Consider the following 14,597-nt stretch of genomic DNA (forward strand, 5'->3'; position numbering starts at 1 on the left):
CCTAAAAAGCACGACCACTGCAGTAAGCCCAGTGTATGAGTACTCGGACTCGGCCTCGGCCCGCAGAAGTACAAGCACGAGCACAAGCAGAGGTACCACTACCACCACATACTGAGTACTGGATCATAATCACAATAGCCGCCAGCCCAGCCCAGTCACACCAGCGATTGCCGACCCGCCGACTGACCGACCCACCAACCGACCTCTACGCCGCAGATAGATACATCACGCGAATGGGAATGAAATGGAATTGGACGGAACATCACGACTCACGACTCACGACTCACGACAATATCGACCCGACCGTCTATCTGAGAGCCCCACGGATCCATGTGTAGTTCCTCACTCGTCCACTCGTCCACGTCGCACATCACTTCACATCACATTACATCACACCACATCATACCACAAGCCTCTTGAGTCTTTCTCGGATAAGGTGTCTTCCCGCCACATCTCACGTCGTACGAAATAAGGCTACATAGGTAAGTACATACCCTACTCAAGCATACTGGAGACATTGACAATATAGAACACACTCCTCTCGTCGAGCAAGTCAAGTGCCGACTTATCGTTGGGAACGAAGAGGGTTATGACTGGACTGCGAATTAGCTGCTATGTAGCTGCTGCTGCTGCTGCTGCTTCTTCGCCGCTGGACCAAAAGACAGCTTCTCTCCTCCTCGCTGGTCGAATGCTTTCCGGGACAACTACAGTACTATGACAGTTGGGTGATCTGTATATATCGCATCCGAATAAAACGCTTGTCCACCCACTTACTGCGGATTCTCAAACTTGTATCTTCTATACTCTACATCTCCGTCTGTGCTCCGCCCGCCTATAACTCTGGTTCGGTACATTATCCCTCTTGAGAAATTTCTGGTTCATTCACAAACACCACCTGCGCAATGTTCAATGAGCCAGAAAACAGGCCGATGAGATTCGTCCTTCACCAGGGATTGCATCTTATAGTACATCTTGCGTCATGTGCCGCCTTATAAACCCCGGGGTCCGTCAATCCAACTTGGTCATTTCTAAAGGGTGCAATGTTCCTCGAAATGGCCTCTTGCCCTGTTGCCGTCCCCCGATCCACGAACAGTCCGGCGCACGTCGCACCGGGAGCGTTGACTCCCATACCATCCAGGGCCATCGGTAGCACAGGGTCTTGACTCAAATGCTTCTTCCTCTCGCTTGGACATTGGCGTCCCCATTGATATTGACTTTTTCCTCAACCGATACAAACTGTGGTTGTACTACAGTTGTCTCCTGATCAGATGGATTGGAAACAGCCGTGCCGGCTTCAGGTTGGGCGTTTTGGGCATTGTCAAGGTCTCGCACCAGCGCGTCTCCAGCGTGCGGGCCCCCAGAACTGTCTTCGGCATTCACCTCCATAAGGTCACCATTGGCGCTGTTGTTTGTATACTTCTGCTTGGCCGCCTCGCTCTGCAAATAACTTGCTCTTCGTTGCATCTCGGCCTCTTGCTCATGCTTATCGCTTACATTGACGGCCAAAAAGCTCTTGGGAAGTTGAACTGTGTTAAATTTGGCCTTGAGGGACGAGATGACCTCCTTCCAATCTTGATGATTGGTCAACGATCGACGCGGCGCGGAGCCTATGGCGTGCTTCGAGTCCAGGGAAACGTCCAGGGGGTCGACAGTGTGGCAGCCAGGGGAGATGGAGATGCGAATCGAATACGTGGACTCGGCCGTTTCGGCGTCCTTGGCTTCGTAAAGCTCGAAGCAGATTTGCGAGAGGTAATCGAGCTCCGGAATGGTCGATCGCTTAATCTTCGTATGTATCCCGCCCTCCATGATGCAGTTGAGTAAAGTGTAAATGTGCGACTCTTTGGTAAAATACACGAATGACTTGGCGTCCACCGAGGCTTGTAGTTCCTCCAGGTCATCGACGATCTCGCGTAGCAATGGTAAAGACGTCAAAAGGCCGATTTCGAGTTTCTCGTCGTCACTGATGCCATATTCCTGGGGCCCAATGTAGTCGAAGAGGATTTTGCTGTACCGGTATAGCTCTCGGAGGCGGCCGAGTTTCTGATCTTGCTTAGAGCGACTGTCTCCAGATCCGGGGAATAATTTGAAGTAGGAAGCCCCCTGTTCCCACGTGGTCAAAGGAGGTGTTGGTGGAGCTTGCTTCAGGACCGACTGTCTTCTTAGGCCGATCTTATGCGCGAGGCTGTGTCTACCTTCACCAGCAGGCGAGACCACACTCTCGTGACGGGGGCTGTGCGAGGGAGAAGGCGCGTCGTCGGCTCGTTCAGGTTCAGGTGAAGTGGTGGATGATAGCCCTTCCTCCTCTTTGGCCATCTCGTCCAGAAGCGATTGACCGGGTGTGAAGACCCACTCCAGAAACTGTTTGTTGTGAAGGGCATCATATTTCATGGTGTCGTAGAGCTCGGAGATCTTGCTTGGATCTGCCTTCTCCGTGTCACAAAACTCCGAGAACAGTTTCTCCCATCGTTCTTTGAAGAGCTCGGCATCTTCACCGGTACACCATCGAGACTGTATCGAGGCAACGGCGACGATGCTTCCATTATCCTTGGCATCGGCGGGCCCGTTCAATGCATTGAGCGAGGCGACAGCGCCGGTGCTTAGCTTCTTGAAGTTGTGCCGCATGACCCGACGGTGAAACTTGAGCAGTTCGACGACACTCTGCATGACCACATATGGCTCTGCAACGTTCTTCGGCCAGGCAAAGGAGTCCGGAACGGTTCCTTCTCGAAGTAGATGCTTAAGCTTCTTCTTGACCTTGTCCATCACATCCTTTGCGGCGTTGGAATCGTCCAAAAGGTCTTTTCTGACCTGGATGAAGTCTTCCGAGATATCCTGTCGGTCCAGGAAGGCGGCGGCCCAAATCTGGGCACTTGTCTTTACGCGCTTCTCAGAGCTGGTGAAGATTCGGACCTCGTCAAGTACCTCTTTATTGAGCAACTTGAAGTCGTCCCGCATGTTGGTTCCAAGATCCTGTGACTGGTATCTAGCCGAGTGCGTTGGTTCTCCGCCCCATTTCATGACCAACTGCAGTTTGTCGAGCACGAGATCGTTCTCAGCCGCTGAAAAGCGGGAGAAAGTAGCGCCGGACATGGAGTCGCTCCTGGTATTGACGCGGCGGATCTCCTTATTACTGGACGTTGATGCATGCCTCTCGACAGGACGGGCTTCTTCGTTTGGTGCAACCTCCTCTTCTGCGATGATCGGAGGGCTAGCCAATGGCTTGGAGTCCGACATCTCTTCCGGCTTTCGCTTGCGGAACATTGGCTTGATTTGTACCTTTGTGCCTGGTTGGTGCATCTTTTTCGCCAGTGCGTTTTGCAAGTTCCGCAACTTGTCTGGGTCCTCAAGTTTGTCCCGTAGTGCAATCTTGACCGCTGTCTGAACGCTAGCCAATGCAGCCTCGCCTTTCAAGAGTACTTCTTCATGATGACCTTTGAGCAGATCAGCAAACACTTGCGAATGAGCGGTCAACTTCAGCTTTTGTTTTGGTGTCCGGTCTGCATGTCTGATAACCGTTACAACACCCTTGAGTTTCCATGAGTGTTTCGAACTCGGTAACGGAGGGTCAGAAGTGGTCTCCTTGGCGGCGGCAACGGGCTCTGGTGCCGTATCGACTTCCGGAGCCGGAACAGCTGGTGGTGGGAGAACGCTCTTGTCCATTCCCACTGGATGAATAGCTGCTTGAGAGCCCTTTTCTATGCTTGGTGGGGAACTTATCGGTGTCGTCATAGCAGACGGCTTCGAAGAACCAGAAAGGCCGGACGGATGATGGCGAGAAGAGTGCGGCAAGTGTTGTGACAACTTTGTCATGCTTGGCGACTTGAGGATTGTTTTGAAAGCCGACCGCGCTGAGTTGCTGGTCCCTTGACGGCGTTGCGCGGGGTCCACACTAATTTCAGACACCGGATCTTCGAAGACAGCGTTGTCTTCCTTGAATTTGTGCTGGATGAAGATGTGTCTGAGAATCTTCGCGCAGTCATTGTAATAGTCTTCATTGTCTTTGACAAAACTCCACCCATTCACGTCGATGATGTAGCTGGCGGTTCCAGTCCGTAACAGATCGAACCCACAGATGCGTTGCCCAAATGCCCTAGATACTTTAGAGGCCATTTCCTTTTCGGCAGGAGTGAGCTTCGTCACATATCTGAGCTCCTTGCCGTGTGTGTTGCGGCGGACAAGACCATCCACGACCGGTGACTTTCTCGTTTCGGCATGGCAGTAATCTGGACCAACCGTGTACGCTTTGACGTCTTCAGCATTTTCCGTTTTGAGAAACTGTTCATAGATGTAGCTGCTGTTTGGTTCCTTGAGGCATCGTGGGACGGTCAAATCTGGATCGAACTCGGAGGATTTGTTTCCAATCTTCCGGAACAACCGTCGGGCACCACCATCTTGACTCCGAGGAAAGTAAATGATGACGTTGTGGTCCTCTCCGTTGACAGGCTTCTCTACAAATGGCTTTTTGATTGATCTGCCATCGACAACCAGGGTGTCGCCGTCGTCAACCAATTCGACGTGTTTTGTCATAGGTGCACCACCGCCGGTGCCATCCTCAGCGCCTTCGAGGACGACCCCTGACATCTTCTTCACGAGCTGCGCAAGTTCCGGAGACTCGAGCTTCGGACCGCCATCGCGGTTGACCTCGATCCTCTTGGGAGTCGGAATCTGCATTTGATCCAGGATCTTTAGGCACAATCGCCGATCCCAGAGGACTTTTTGCATAGCCAGATCATTGACAACGAATGGCTTCCGCAGCTTGACATACGCGATAGCCTTGTCAAGTGGGAACCCGTCAGAGAAGAATGAAATCAGGTAGTCACTGCATCATGTTAGCAGAGCGCGTGCGAGCATGGGCTACCACTCACCATATCGGCCAGTTTTCGACGTCTGGATTTGTCAACAACTTGTACAAAGCACGCGAGTGGGGACATACCTTCGTCGAGAATGGCCTTGTCGCCAAAAACGATCACTTCAAACTCACCATCGCCTTGCAAGCGAGTCAAAATCTGGCGACTAGGGCGACTCCTTGCTTTCACATCAAGTGCGCAGACACCGATCCTGCCTACAGGAGTCTTGACCTCGGAATTGATGCTCTCATTTTTGGAGGAGCCAGTGGTGCTCAGACGACGAGTGGAGGATAGAGAACGGGGCTTATTGAATCTCGGAGGCCGCACAGGTAGCGCAGTCTCGGCACCTTCGACCTTGGCGGTAGTCCCCAGGGATTGGCCCGTTGGTGCCAAAGGAAGCTGGGTTTCACTCCTGGGAGCAGTTGGGCTGGCGGAAGCAATCTGAGATGAGAGGTTTGACACTATATCTGACTGATTAGGAATGCTTGGGTTGAACGGAGGAGGTGAAAGCACTGGCAGACCTGGAGCATGTGACGTGGACGCGGTAGTCGTTACCACAGTTGGGTCATGAGCGGTTGTCGCAGCATACGCAGTGACGGAGCCGTTATATGGGGTGGACCGGTCCCCTTCCAGGCTCTTGACAGATGCTGGAGGGCTTCTAGCGGTCTCCTCTGATTTCCTCATGGAGAGGGCTGACTGAACCGAGGCCGATAGTCTTCGGTCGGCTAGAGGCTTGGTGCTCGGAGGCGGCATACTGATGCTGGAGCGGTCGACCGAAGCCTTGGTAGTCCCGGAATGAGCACCCTTGCGCACCTCGGGATTCCTGTTCGCGGCCAACAAGGAATGTGTCGACGGTGTCCGCCCGGTAAGCCGCTGGGGAGGTCGGGGAGCAGATGTGATAGAAGAATTTGCCGAGTGAACGTTGGGAAGTGGGTTGGCGTCGATAAAGTTGTGCTCTGACGTATTGGTTGGGGTTCGTCTGAGAGGCGAATGGCCCTCCATGGCGAGATGAATCAGAGGTGGCTGATACGTGCACGGTGTACTGTTCTAGTAGATGGAAGGAATACCCGACGTCGGTAGCGATGGTCTCGGTGAAGACTGTCGATTGCGGACAGATGGTCGAGACAGCTCATAAAAATGCAGTCAACGAATGACGATATAAAAGTAACACGGCCGGCGGCGGTAACCTGATCTCGCCGGATATCAAACCCCGAAAGAACATGTGTCGAATGTGAAGGCAAGATGAAGATGAAAAGACAATGGCCGCATGCTGCCCATCAATGCCGTGTCATATTTGCCAGGTCAAGCACCGTCGTTGGATCGTGGGTCCCATTGAAGCAGCCACCACCACAGCCGAAGCCGATGACGACGGAAAATCTGGGTGGTGAGCTGATGAGTAAGTGGGGGACGTGGCTCTAATAGACGAGGGGCCCGCCTGGAGGGTGGGATGCCCAACAGTGCCAGGGGGTGCCTTTGGACTGGCATTGGCCTGGGCGGCCTGCTTAGGCACTGCTAGGGCACCTGCAGAGCCTTCAAATGCACGTCATTGGCGGCCCTGTCATTCTGCCGGGCGGTGAGTCTTTCAGCCTCGCGGCGGATCGAAAAAAATCACTGGCGGCCAGAAATGGTAATTACGCCCTTCCACGACCGTATGAGTATGTGCCGCTTGTGACGGGCAGCTCACCTGGGTAGAGCTCAACATGGACGAGGCTGTTGAGCTTCCACTTGCGAAGCGACAGCGTAGAGAGCAGGATGGCACCGGAAAGAGGCCTGCGACTAGCTCAAGGCTGTTCGCTCCGTTCAGAGTCAGTCTTTATCACACGACTGAGGTATCTTCTACTGACACACCCTCTCCAGACCCTGGGACTAGTGTCGCCGACCAATGTGCCTTTTACTTCGGTCCCGCTCGGCAAGACGACGTTCCAAATCACCACCTCGATTGGGACCTCGCTGCAAACGTACGACCTGCGCCGAGGCCTAAACCTCGTCTTTCTCACTCGGCCGCAATGCCCCGGCACTATTACTGCGACTTTCGCCTACCGAGACCGAGTCTTCGTTACCTGGGGAGGCTCGCAGCCGAAAGAGCCCCGAGGACTGTGGGTTTTCAAGAGAGGGCAGCTGGTTGCAGAACTAGACATCCAGCATACCCATCCACAGGAGATACGCCAGCTAATCGTCTTCGGGTCCTGGCTCGTCGGCTGCGGTTCAGAGTCCATTGAGGTCTGGAAAAGCGAGTCGTACGAGCATTATACTTCGATCAGTACTGGGTCCGGAGGGTCGTTGGCCGGCCAGGTCTGTACTCTGCCAACATTTCTGAACAAGATCTTCGTTGGGACAAAACATGGTTCAATTGAAGTCTACAATGTCAGTACAGGAAGGCTTGTCCACACAATTCTTGCGCCCTCGGCACGATCCGGAGCTGTCACTGCCCTTGCCCCCGCGCCGGCGATCGGTTTATTGGCCGCATCATACGCCGATGGCTCCCTCAATATCATCGATGTCGAAGCCGACGAGACAGTTCTGGAACTGCGCCACAGCAACAACAGGAAGCCAATAACCTCCATCACGTTTCGAACGGACGGGATGGGTGCTGGGGAGGATGGGCGAAAAGGGGGGATCATGGCCACGTCCAGCATCGAAAGCGGCGATATCACACTCTGGGATCTCAATCGTGGAGGTAAAGTGGTTGGAGTCGTCCGAGGTGCTCACGAGACCTCCAGCCTGGGTCAAGGCACTGGCGTGAGCAAAATCGAGTTTCTCGCTGGGCAACCCGTTCTGGTTTCCTCAGGTTTGGACAACGCCCTCAAATCATGGGTATTCGACGAGACTCCCTTCTCACCAACTCCGCGTCTTCTCCACCACAGAAGCGGACACGCTTCCTCTATTACAAGGCTCAAATTTCTCCCCGCGGCATCAGACGGCTCCGACGCAACTGGAAAGTGGCTCTTGTCTGCATCCCAGGATCGAAGTCTCTGGGGATTCTCGCTTCGCCGCGACGGCCAAAGTACAGAACTCAGTCAAGGCGCCATCATGCACAAAGCGAAAAAGTCAGGTCTCCTCACAGACGACGCGTCAGCGGTAGAAGACTTGAAAGCACCACCTATCATCGACATGGCCTGCTCACTAAATCGAGACGGTGGGATGGGCTCGGTCACTGGCCCAGTCTGGTCCAACTCGAAGAACGTCAGCGCCGAAGAATCCGGAATGACCGGCTGGGAAAGCGTCATTACAGCCCATGCCGATGACAAGGTCGCCAGGACGTGGTCCTGGGGACGAAAGAAAGCAGGCAGATGGGCGTTTGAAACGGGCGATCACAAACCAGTTACCAGCGTCGCCATAACTGCTTGCGGAACCTTTGCCGTTGTCGGCTCCGCTGGCGGCAGCCTCGATATGTTCAACTTACAGTCGGGGGCGCATCGACAACGGTACCCGCCACGACTCACGCCCGCCCAGGCGAAGCAATTAAAGCAGCAGCAGCAGCAGCAGCAAGCAAATCCAGAGCAGGCAGCTGCTGTACCTCGTGGCCACCGAGCCGCCGTTACCGGCATCGTGGTCGACAATCTGAATCAAACCATGGTGAGTGCCAGTTTGGACGGCACAATCATCATCTGGGACTTCTCCTCCGGGAAGATCGTCGAACGGAAAAGCTTCGGCGACGCCGCGCCGACTGCGATCCGATATAATCCCGTGTCCAGTCTCCTAGCGATATCATGCGACGACTTGTGCATTCGCGTCATTGACATCGAAACACGCAAGGTCGTCCGTGAGCTCTGGGGTTGCACTGGCCAAATCTATGATTACTGCTTCTCCCATGATGGGCGATGGATCGTCGCTGGCTCCATGGACTCTGTCGTGCGCGTGTTCGATCTTGCCACGGGCCATCTGATCGACGCGTTCAAGACAGCAGCGACATGCACAAACATGGCGTTCTCCAGCACTGGCGAATTTCTCGCCACGACCCACGCCGGGAGTTCAGGGATATTCATCTGGACGAACAAAGCTCTCTTTACGCACGTGCCGACACGACAGATCGACGACATCAAAGGGATCATCGACCTCAGTCAGACGCCTGCCGCATTCAACGCAGCGAGTCAACTTGCCATTGACGAATCCAGTGTGGCTGCAGAAGAGGCAGAAGAATTCCTAGTTGACGGCATGGATGTCTCGTCGAAACTCGAACAGTTGGACAAGTCCCTCCTCACGCTCTCCCTCCAGCCTCAATCCCGGTGGCAGACTCTCTTGAACCTCGACAGCATCCGCGCAAGGAATAAACCCATTCAACCTCCGGAGAAACCCAAAGCCGCGCCTTTTTTCCTGGGCACGTCCGCAAGCCTCGCTAACGGCGGTGACACGCCTCGTCTCAACGGACCTGAGCCAAAGGCCGTCGATGAGACCGAGCGCTCTCGCATTTCCCGCATGGCTGTATCGAGCATCGCTTCTGGCAGCGACCTCTCCTCTCTCCTGGAAAAGTTCTCCCGAGATGCCGAGCGCGACCCCGCCGCCCTAGCGACATACCTTTCCGCCCTACCACCGTCGGCGGCAGACCTTGAAATCCGCTCCATCGCGCTCTCTGAGATGCCCGCGTTCATCACCTTCCTTACCGCCCAGCTCCGCGCAAGAATATCCTTTGAGTTGGTGAATACGTGGATGAATGTGTTCTTGCGCGTCCATGGGGATTTCGTGTCTGAAGTGGATGAGCTTCGGCGCGCGGTCATGACCTGGCGAGACGTCATGCTGGAGGAGGAGCGACGTTTGGCCGAGTTAGTAGGGTATAGCCGGGGGGTGGTTGAGTTTCTAAGGAGTGCGAGATAGAAGAATCTGCGACTACTTGATCGCACACAAAAGCCAAGTTCCTCTGCATCTCGGGTTTTAGGGTAATCAGGAATGTTCTTCCATCACGTTGATACCCAGAACGCGCCAGAGAGAACCGATGCCCCGAGCATGGTCCGCATGTCAATCGTAAGAGGGACAAATTCTTGCTGTGATTGGAAGCGACCGTGGTGTGTGTGCCTTGAGGTCACATTCGGACCGCGGACTCCCCAGACATGTGAAAGCGTCTGAGACCAGCTCGCGCAGAATTGTCAGTAGGCACTGTCGCGCGCTTATTTCCCACACTCTGTTTTCCAGCCATCCACTACCAACCCTAAGTCGGACGCGACTAAAAAATAAAAGATACGTCACGTTGTTCTTCCGGTTATGGCTGCCGGCGCTGCTGCTGCTGCCGCCGCCGACATATGCGGCGAAGGAATACGTTGGAACCTGCAGAAGTTTGGTCAGGCTCGTTGCCGCACGGTACGCCCAAGTGATTTAGTTGAAGCGTTTGCGCAATGCGAAGAGAAAACGGCAGAAACCTCTGACCTAGCTTAGACTTACCATAGGGGATCGCAGTACAGAAACGTCGTCTGCAGCCTCTTGATCTGGCCCTTGACCCACTCGAGCTGGCCGTCTCTTAACACGATGGACTCGGCGTCATCCTCCGGCTCGGCCAGCCTGTAGATATCGACCAGGTGGGAGAAGATCATCCAGCCACCCGACGCGGCGGCCCTCATCTTGAAATCACTGCCCTCGAGATCTGGGATACGGCGCGTTTCTCCCGTCGACGGGTCTGTCACGGTTTTGCTCGGCATCGCGACGCCGGAGCTGTACATCGGGTTGGTGGGCACAACCGTGTCGCCCAGGTGGAATGGGACTGTCTCGCAGATGCAGTCGACGAGTGATTGGACTGCGGCGTTGGCTTTGGCCAGGTACGCTCGATAGTTGGCTTCTGCCAGGAGCGTGGGCTCATCGGCAAGGGATTGGCGGATCATTTGGAGGACGGAAATCCGGCGCGAGGCATGCAGATTGTACACTTCAGCTGCGGCCAAGTCCTTCCAGACCGCGCATTTAGTGCCATAGAAGCCGGCCGTCAGAATGGACGGCGGGACCTCCTCACGGGAAACGAATAGTGGCAGCCAGTCGGGGGAGGTGATGGCACGTTTCCATGTCATGAATAGTTCGTCGATGCGGATGGCATCGGCAATGATGTCCTCGTACGCTTTTCGACGCTGTGCTCTCGTCATGGTAGACGAGGCGTCTCGGCGTAAGGCCCACAGACGGGCCTGGGTATTGACGGTCTCGATGGTGAGCACGTCGAGCTGGGCTGCTCTGCTTTCGCCAATGGCGGGGTGGGAAAAGATTTCCTCCGATCCCGCTGGCATTGGGATTCGGTGCGAAAGTGAATAATCGAGGAAATTGTGTCGGGTCGCATTGGTGAGGGCCCTGCCAACGATGGAGGCATAGTTGGACAACCCCCTATGTTTGACCAAAGCCAGTGCTCCGTCCTTGTGCTTGCCGTACTTTGTCGGGGCATTGCGTACATAATGTAGCACGAGAGAATCGTAGAGGTCAAAGATCAGTATGGTCATCAACAGTTCATCCATATTCTTCTCTGTGGGATTGTTGATTGCTTCTCGTGTCGCCGCTATGGCCTCGGTGAACAGTTTCCGTGCTGGTCGGGCATCGCAGCCTTGGAAACTCCACATCATGGTTATGTTGACCGTCACAGCCGCGGTCGCGAGTCTCAGGGGCGAGTTTGCAGACGACCTAAGATACAGTGGCTGCCACAGTAGTGCGAAGGAATGGTGAAGGTGGGGGTCGTAGATGGTTCCAGTGTAGAACCGGAAGAAGAAATTAATTGAGGCATCCTCGGGACTTTGCTTCAGTGATTCCGGAATCGACAATAGAGGAACCGTCTGCTCGGTTTCTGAGGACCTTGCAGGACGAGATTTCCCCAGCTGCAGTGCCTTGCCGTGACTGCCTCCACGTTCTTCCGGAGTCGCAGAATATATGATCCATTGGAGCGGGCCTTGTGGTTTGGTTGTGGCCGAGTCATTCGACGCTGTTGAAGTGGTGCCTGGCGAGATCTCCGCTGTCAGGTCGCTACCTGGAGTGCTGCTAGCCGGATCTGCCTCTTCCGCGACGTTCTGCTTCTTTACTTTCCGTATCACAACCTTGTTTTGATTCCGGTGCGCGCCGTCAAACACATCTCCGTACCCGGGGCACACAGTACGTCGTCGGATACAATTGTTGCACGATGGTTTCCCTTGATCACACTGTGCACTTAGTATTGATACTCAATGCATGCGAATCGCCAGGGCAGATTATGGACTCACTTTCACACGACGCATTCGGCATGCCTTGCACCCAGCGCTAGGGCCGTGGTACACCATCCTTGACCCAAGGCGGTGCTGAAGAGGGACCACTAGCGGAGACTGTGTTCCGACGTGTCCTATCGCAAGCCTCTCCTGTAATTGCCACGATATATAGACATGGCGGTCGTTAGGCAGCACAATTCCGGATTAGCGAGCCAATGCTTAACACCGCGTCAGCCACAGCGAAGTCGTCGTCGGATCTCTAGGGGAATGCACGGCTGGACCAATAGCAGGTATCATCGGAGGCAGAGCCGACCACACGCCCACTGGCCGTTCTGTCTTGGAGATTGTGTTTCAAGGCCTGATTCCCTGGGCATGGAACGGCCGGATAGAGATGAAAGGCTTGAAGGTTTCTCGACCGGTACGAAGGCTGTCGCCCAGCTGTCAGGCGTTGGAAGGGGCTGCATATGTGGCGCCAGAAATGACAAGCTCGCGTGGTCCGTACACTAGGTCGTAGAAAGTTTCGCCCGTGCGTACCGTGATACAATCTGTCGCAAGCCGTCGCTATTTCGGGTTAGAACCTTCAGACAAGCACGGAGCGAATATGCGCCCGAGAACCTTGGGAGGCAGACCTGGCAGCTAGTCTATCCTCTTTGATTGTGTTGTGCTTTGTCAGGTTGTAATGAGCGTGGGAGAAGCCACAGAGCGGTGATGATGTAGGCCGGCCAGGACTTCCTATACCATTGCTTTGCCAACAGAACAGCACGAAGAAAACAAGAACAACAGATGAGGGACCGGAAAGCAACAACGATCTTCCGTTCCCGCTTTCTACACCGAGACAGTACGTCACGTTTTCGTGGCTTAGTCAGTGTCCCGTTCCTGATGCAGCAGTACCGTTTAATACGAGATACGAGAGACACATATTTCCAGCCGCAGTCACAATAATTCTCACAGCGCCTCGTATTTCGGCTCTACCACTGTCTACACAATCAGGCCGACCATTCCCATGGCCAGGCCTCACATTGCACGTATCAGCCAAGGTCCTGGCACATCCACATGACGCCAGCAGCCTGCATTGGGCTATATTTTGCGACTTGGTCACTTTGTCAGTGACAGCCCACCTGGGGTGTTGTTCGCTCATCGCAATACAGCAGCCAAAGGGTACCAGGTATCATTTGGCCTGAACGAGGTACGCAACCAGGCGCAGCGCTGCAGCCACAGCATCATCTTGCTCACCACGAAGTAAGTTTGGGGGAGTTATGTGACAGTCAATGCGCGTCGTTTTAGGGTAGCAAAACAGATAACATGGCATGCCTTTTCGCGAGCTTCAGCATTCTACATCACGAGTATAAATGGTCAAGTGTCTCCTTTCCACTCTTCCGCCGCCATTTTCACTTTCAGAACACGATCAGCTTGAAGCAAGAAGAACCAAGAACATCGTTCAAAATCATTCCTCATCAATTCCCTACCCTGACCCCCAACCCTCAACATGTCGAACGAAACAGTGTGGAACCAGGAGACATGCACGGAAATCACTGAATACTGTCCTGTCGAGTTGTCTGTATACGGCTATCACCCTGATATAGGCGCCAACGGCTTTTTCCTCGGCTTCTTTGCTCTTTTCGCCCTGATCAATCTGGGTCTCGGTATTCGGTACAGGACCTGGAGTTATATGGTCGCCCTGACGGCGGGCTGTGTCTGTGCGTCGATTGGTTACGTTGGCCGTATCATCTTGCACGACAACCCCTTCAACGATTCCGGATTCATTACTCAGATTTGCTGCCTGATCATCGCCCCAGCGTTCAACTCGGCCGCCATATATCTCACCCTCAAGCACATGGTTCTCTGCTTTGGAGAGGAATTCTCGGTGATAAAGGCGCGCTTCTACACTTACATTTTCATCTCAGCCGATCTGCTGTCGCTTGTCCTGCAAGGTGCTGGTGGTGGCATTGCATCGACTGCCGACGATGACGACCCATCTATGCAACAAACCGGAGACGACTTGCTTATGGCCGGCATCGCTTGGCAGGTGGTTGCGTTGTTTTTCTTCGGCTGCATGGCCGGTTGGTATGTTATGCGAAGATGGAAGGCCCACAAACAGCATCCCCTCTCACCAGAGGCTGCCACCACAATCAAACAACGCAAGTTTCGACTATTTGCCTTTGGCGTGGGCTCAGCGTGGTTCGCCATCTTCATTCGATGTATCTACCGGATTGTCGAGATGGCCGGCGGCTGGGGCAATGATGTGATGCAAGACGAGGCCACGTTTATCGTGTTCGAGGGATGGTAAGTCCTTCAAGATCGAGTTTGATATGTCCTCCAACTGACGACCCCACAGCTTCATGGTGTATGCCACCATTGTGCAGACTGTCTTCCATCCTGGCTTCTGCTTCCCACGCCTGTCTTCGAGCTGGACTCCGGCAATGGCAGAGAAGAACTCACAAGATGTATCCATGGAGAGTGTTTGTCGGCCTGGAGGAAGTGTGTAGAGGCAATGTTCCAAGCACTAAACACTTGCTCTGTACGGGTTGGAGCATATCCCGGAAGGACCTAGGAACGACGACTAGAAGGGTACGTAGGGCTCTGAAGAAAGTCTAGACGGCATGCTTGTTCGAAGTCC

The 14,597-nt window shown here is 54.3% G+C and overlaps 4 protein-coding genes across 4 annotated transcripts; 2 read left to right on the forward strand and 2 right to left on the reverse strand.

Annotated features, from left to right (window-relative positions):
- Positions 1–1,164: 1,164 nt before the first annotated feature.
- Positions 1,165–5,849, reverse strand: G647_06866 (uncharacterized protein; the record flags this gene model as incomplete). The annotated part of the gene is made up of 3 exons (XM_008731185.1): positions 1,165–4,819; positions 4,866–4,887; positions 4,934–5,849. 3 exons carry the CDS (start codon positions 5,847–5,849, stop codon positions 1,165–1,167), a joined length of 4,593 nt encoding a protein of 1,530 aa, XP_008729407.1.
- A 698-nt stretch (positions 5,850–6,547) lies between these two features.
- G647_06867 (uncharacterized protein) lies at positions 6,548–9,659 on the forward strand (the record flags this gene model as incomplete). The annotated part of the gene is made up of 2 exons (XM_008731186.1): positions 6,548–6,652; positions 6,705–9,659. 2 exons carry the CDS (start codon positions 6,548–6,550, stop codon positions 9,657–9,659), a joined length of 3,060 nt encoding a protein of 1,019 aa, XP_008729408.1.
- Positions 9,660–10,216: 557 nt separating this feature from the next.
- On the reverse strand, positions 10,217–12,055 carry G647_06868 (uncharacterized protein; the record flags this gene model as incomplete). The annotated part of the gene is made up of 2 exons (XM_008731187.1): positions 10,217–11,938; positions 11,999–12,055. 2 exons carry the CDS (start codon positions 12,053–12,055, stop codon positions 10,217–10,219), a joined length of 1,779 nt encoding a protein of 592 aa, XP_008729409.1.
- Positions 12,056–13,466: 1,411 nt separating this feature from the next.
- G647_06869 (uncharacterized protein) lies at positions 13,467–14,466 on the forward strand (the record flags this gene model as incomplete). The annotated part of the gene is made up of 2 exons (XM_008731188.1): positions 13,467–14,263; positions 14,316–14,466. The coding sequence occupies 2 exons, from the start codon at positions 13,467–13,469 to the stop codon at positions 14,464–14,466; spliced, it is 948 nt and encodes a 315-aa protein (XP_008729410.1).
- Between the last annotated feature and the right edge of the window lie 131 nt (positions 14,467–14,597).

The sequence above is a fragment of the Cladophialophora carrionii genome, assembly GCF_000365165.1.
Source record: "Cladophialophora carrionii CBS 160.54 unplaced genomic scaffold supercont1.5, whole genome shotgun sequence".
Taxonomy (NCBI): domain Eukaryota; kingdom Fungi; phylum Ascomycota; class Eurotiomycetes; order Chaetothyriales; family Herpotrichiellaceae; genus Cladophialophora; species Cladophialophora carrionii.